This window comes from Rhinoderma darwinii, chromosome 2 (genome assembly GCF_050947455.1).
Source record: "Rhinoderma darwinii isolate aRhiDar2 chromosome 2, aRhiDar2.hap1, whole genome shotgun sequence".
Taxonomy (NCBI): Eukaryota; Metazoa; Chordata; class Amphibia; order Anura; family Rhinodermatidae; genus Rhinoderma; species Rhinoderma darwinii.
Genome location: NC_134688.1, coordinates 77,491,613 through 77,496,827, shown reverse-complemented (window position 1 = coordinate 77,496,827; position 5,215 = coordinate 77,491,613). Strand labels below are relative to the sequence as shown.

Genomic DNA, 5,215 nt, shown 5'->3' with positions numbered 1-5,215 from the left:
GAAACCGAAGAGAAATCCAGAGCAGGGTGGCTTTCATTACAGATAACACAAGAAGCTCCTGTGTCACTGATGTCCAGTGATTAAGTCAAGTTTTTAAATATTGAAAACTTTTTGAGCTTTTTTTTAAAATTCTGATTTCAATGAGATCTACACTGTACGAGCATTATTGGTTTGAGCTCGGACAGTAAAGTGGGATCTGTGGTGTGCAGGGTAACTTTCTTTTGATATAAATAATGCAGAACAATTCAATAACTAGCAATGAAGTCAATGGCAATAACTATTATAATGGCTTTCCACCTTGTACGGAAAACTTGTGCTCCTTTTTCTCTATCCGAACACTCATCCTAGTGACTATAATTTGTCTTGTCATAATGGTTGTTGGGCTCATTGGGAACACCATAACTATCCTTATAATCAAAAGATATAAGGAAATGAACACAACCACAAACTTCTACTTATCCAGCATGGCCGTGTCCGACATGATCATTCTACTTTGCTTGCCGTTTGACTTGTATCGTCTTTGGAAGTCTACAACTTGGATCTTTGGAGGATTTCTTTGTAAATTTTTATGCCTTATTAGCGAAGGATGTACGTACTCCACCATTCTGCACATCACAGCTTTGAGCATTGAGAGATATCTAGCTATATGTTTCCCTCTTAAAGCCAAAGTCTTTATTACCAAGAGAAGAGTGAAGATAATCATTATTCTCCTATGGGCCATTGCATTGTTGTCTGCTGCTCCACTGTATAACTTGTTTGAGAATGTGCCAATTTACAACTACTCTGCTACCTCCAAAATCACCTGGGAGTGTAAATATACCAAGTATGCCATGGAATCTGGACTCCTTAAGATCATGATGTGGGTAACAACTGTCTATTTTTTCTTTCCTATGTTCTGCCTGACTGTTCTCTACGGCTTTATTGGTAAAAAGTTGTGGAAAAGCAAAAACATTCTACGAGGTCCTAATGCAGCGAACCGAGAAAAATGTCACAGACAAACAGTCAAACTTCTGGGTAAGTGAATAACCTTATACTTTATCATTACACTTTAAAGGAGTTTTCCCATAATCAATAGCACTCAACAGCCCCATAAAAATGAATGGAGCAGTGGCTGAGGATGCGCACTACCGCTCCATTCCTATCCGGCTCCCAGGAACGGCGAAGTAAGCCCGTTCTTGTGATCGGTGGGGGTCCCAGCGTTCAAACCAAAACCATTTAGATATTTATCACCTATCCTGTGGATAGGTGATAAATATTAATGATGGGAAAACCCCCTTTAAGGCCAGGATCACACATGCAGTTTTTGGTCTTAGTTTTTTTTCTAGCCAAACAAAGAAGTACACACAAAAGAAAGGAGATGCATCAGTCTTATAGCTTTCTCCCCTTTTGGATCCACTCCTGGATTTGACTCAAAAGACTGAGCCAAAGTTCTGTGTTTAGCTCCAAAATCTGCCACCAAAACAGATATCTGTTAATGGACTGTTATACAAAGAGGACGTACTAAAGCGCACCATACTGTCTCTGATATGGCCAATAATCTGCAAGCTATTTAGAATTTATGAATGGTGGCAATCAGATATATAGGTCATACGCCATTGCTTGAGGGGTGACAATCACTGATACATGATTAAATATTTTTTCTTACCATAAATCTTAATGCAATATGGTCTGCATAGAGCCCTCAATGTCAATATTTATGCCTCCGATTTTATACAATGGCATATGGAGGTGTGTTTTCTCATGGATTGTGGTATGCAGCATTGGATTCCATGTTATGGAGGTATTCTTCCCTAAAATTATTACTTCTAGAGTAGAATGTGGTACGTCGTGGAGGCAGCATACGTCAGTACACAGAGTACCTGTAGGCCTATATTACAGATTTTTATAGCTACAGTTTACTATTACAGTATTGCTGTGTGCATGAATCCTTGGAAAACTGGTTACTCATAGCATTTATACGCATATCAAACACCTTGCACTGTTGCTAACAATGTCTGGAAAAGGCTAGAAAAGAACTATGTCCAAGAGCCGATAAGACCGGACTGGGCCGTAGAGTGAGAGTAGATCATCCTTGTAATCATCAGTCAATCCCAGTCATCAACACAGTAATAAGCAGAAATGTTTTACTTCTATACATTGAAAAGGGTGAAATCCGCAGTGAAAATACATAATTACCGCAACATAATGAGCATTATGTATACCTTTGAATATCCGCATCGTGCTCATATTTTCACCCTAAGATTTCTGGTCTTGAAAACCCCATCAACATGTATTATACTGTAAATCTGCACTGCAAATCGACAGTATTTCTGCCATGTCTGAACACCCTAAGGCTGGGCTTCCCACACGACATAAACGCTGCGGAATTTCCGCAACAGTATTCCGTGTGATAATTCCGCAGCATGTACAGTAGCAGCAAAGTGGATTGGATTTAGCAAATCCCAGCTAAATGCTGCAGAAAAAAATGCAGAAAAGTCATGCAGAAAGTGTTCTGTGACGCAACTTTCAATTCCGCAGCATGTTAATTTACGCTGCAGGTACTGTGCGGAGATGCTGCATGTTTGGGCCATAGACCTGAATGGGTAGCATAAGATCTGCACTATAATTTGCTATAATCAATGCTTGACCCTAAATCCGCAGGTAAAACCACTGCAGAAAATCAACAGCCCACAGCAATAACACGTAATTTGTTGCAAATTTCTGTTACAGATTTACCAGCGTTTTTTGGAGATTCTGAGGCAGATTTTCTGTTGCAGAAAATCTGCAGCGTCTCCTGTCTGTGGGAACATAGCCTAAAGGTCATGTAGATTCTTGGGGCATAAGCACTGTACAATAGTGCAATAGACAGTGAAGATACCGTTATAATGGGATTGATCCATGGGGAAATGGCTAAGGTAGATAACCCAGTCTCTCGTAGATACGTCCCACATACATCCCTTACATTGATAAGGAATTTAAATGCGATGCTGAGAAAAGTGTAATAATATTCAACCATATTACCGTTTCTGTAACAATTTGCTTTTATACTTTATTATTATTCATTAATACCATTGTATGTTTTAATGTTTATACCCTGAAACTTAAAGAGTATCTGTCACCACCTATTTACTTCCCCCACTGAGGGCAGCATAAGGTAGTGACAGAGATGCTGATTTCAGTGTTATGTCTAGATTTTGTAAAACGTACAGTTTAGGCTTCAGTTGCATCTGCACTAGGGCTCCATTCCGACGTTCCATCACAGTTTTCCATCGGAACGGAGCCCTGACAGACACAATTGATTTCAATGGTGATTCCATCACCATTGATTTCAACGGTGATGGATCCTGTGCCAATGGTTTCTGTTTGTCTCCGTTGTGCAAGGGTTCCGTCGTTTTGACGGAATCAATAGCGTAGTCTACTACGACCCTAGCGCAGATGTGAACAAAGCCTTAACTGTTGCAGCGCTCACATTGCGCTGTGGGGTAGTCTGATGTATTTAATAGTTGCTGCTAACCCTGGCCTCCCGCCACTGATATACAGTTTTCTCCCTATGCACATTATAGTAGCCCATTGCCACCTTAACAGGAAAATAATAGTGCTTCCCACAGTCTATTAGACTACATGTACTGGACAATGAAGATGTGAGATACTGAGATAATGAATTCCATGGCTCACATCACTGGTGGATTACAAGGGCTCCCTGTACTGTACTTCCATGTGTCCGCCCTTGGCTTGTAATGAGTCGTTGCCAAACACCTGGTTATACTGTTGACCTGTATTTTCTCCTTTTTGTTTTGAAGCTGTGGTCGTACTGGCTTTCATCATCTGCTGGCTGCCATTTCACATGGGAAGAATTGTCTTTGTGAACGTCAGTAACTTCCAACAGTTGACATTTTCACAGTATTTCAACATAGTCGCCATGCAGCTCTTTTACCTCAGCACCTCTATCAACCCAATTCTCTACAACTTCATTTCAAAGAAATACAGGACTGCAGCCTACAAGCTCCTCCGACATAGCACTTCAGATGAAAGAGCCTACAATGTTATCAAAGATGAAACAGGAGCTCACACAGAGACTACATGTATCCAGAATTAATATATTACAGACATCTGACGCTGAACAGTCAGGCACGGAGCAACAGAAGAGTCATAACTCACATTGCTAAGGAATCCTGATTTATGAAGCAATGAACATATCTCACTCAATCATTATTATTATAATTATTATTATTTTCTTTACCCTCATAATCTGCAGGCCTAAACATAGTAGAAAACCTTACGGAACGGAGACAAATGGAAACCATTAGCAACGCAAGCATTACGATTGAAATCAATGGTAATGAAAACAGAAGCTATGGTTTCCATATGCCTTGCCGTTGATGGGTTTCTCCGACGGAAAGGTCTGACAGAACCCATCAATGGAAATCGAATGCTGATGTGAACAGGCTCTAAGACTGCCCAGGAATACCGCAGGATCTAATAGGAGAAAGTCGGTCAGACCCAGTCAGTTGGCACACAAGGACAGCAGCGGGTTGCAAGATTAAAATCCCTTCTTTGTGTTAGCACTGCAGAGTTCCTGCAGATCCCCCACGCCTCCACCACGGTAGGGTACAACTGCCGGAGCTTCCTTCAGATGTTGTAACATTTCATACACTGAGGGTACTTTTACGGGTACTGATATCAGACCAAATGAGTGTGTTAGGCTGCGTTTACACTGCGTTTTTTTGTTTCGATTTTAACATGCATTTTTTGTTTTGGTAGATGTCTCCCAAAAAATGCATGTTAAAAAGGCAACAAAAATGCACATTGTGAACCCAACCTAAATGGCCAATTGATCTTAATATGACGTTTATAAAAATCTGTCTGCTAATCACAATAATTCTAGCGTGTTAACAGCATCTGAATATATCTAAAAGATAACTTCATTATAGGGAAAGGTTTTATTTAAAGATGATTCTTACAGATGAGAATTGATACATTAAGGCCTCATTCACACGAACGTGTCCGTTTTGCGCACGTAAAAAATGCAGCGCTTTTCTTGCGTTGCAGTTCCATTGAATTGCATAGGTCCGTGTGATGTCCGTTGTTTTAACGCGCGTAACATAGACGTGAAATATGCTCGTGTGAATAAGGCCTAAGCCTGTACATCAGAAAAGCTCCCGACGTCCTATGGACACTAAATGTGTCCATAGGAATTCATTAGCCCAACGGAAGCCAAAAAAAGTCTCCTACTGGC

The 5,215-nt window shown here is 40.5% G+C and overlaps 1 protein-coding gene across 1 annotated transcript; it reads left to right on the top strand.

Moving 5' to 3' along the window:
* The first annotated feature begins 233 nt into the window (after window positions 1–233).
* Window positions 234–4,075, top strand: MLNR (motilin receptor). The gene is made up of 2 exons (XM_075850066.1): window positions 234–1,014; window positions 3,780–4,075. Exons 1-2 carry the CDS (start codon window positions 234–236, stop codon window positions 4,073–4,075), a joined length of 1,077 nt encoding a protein of 358 aa, XP_075706181.1.
* The last annotated feature ends 1,140 nt before the right edge of the window (window positions 4,076–5,215 follow it).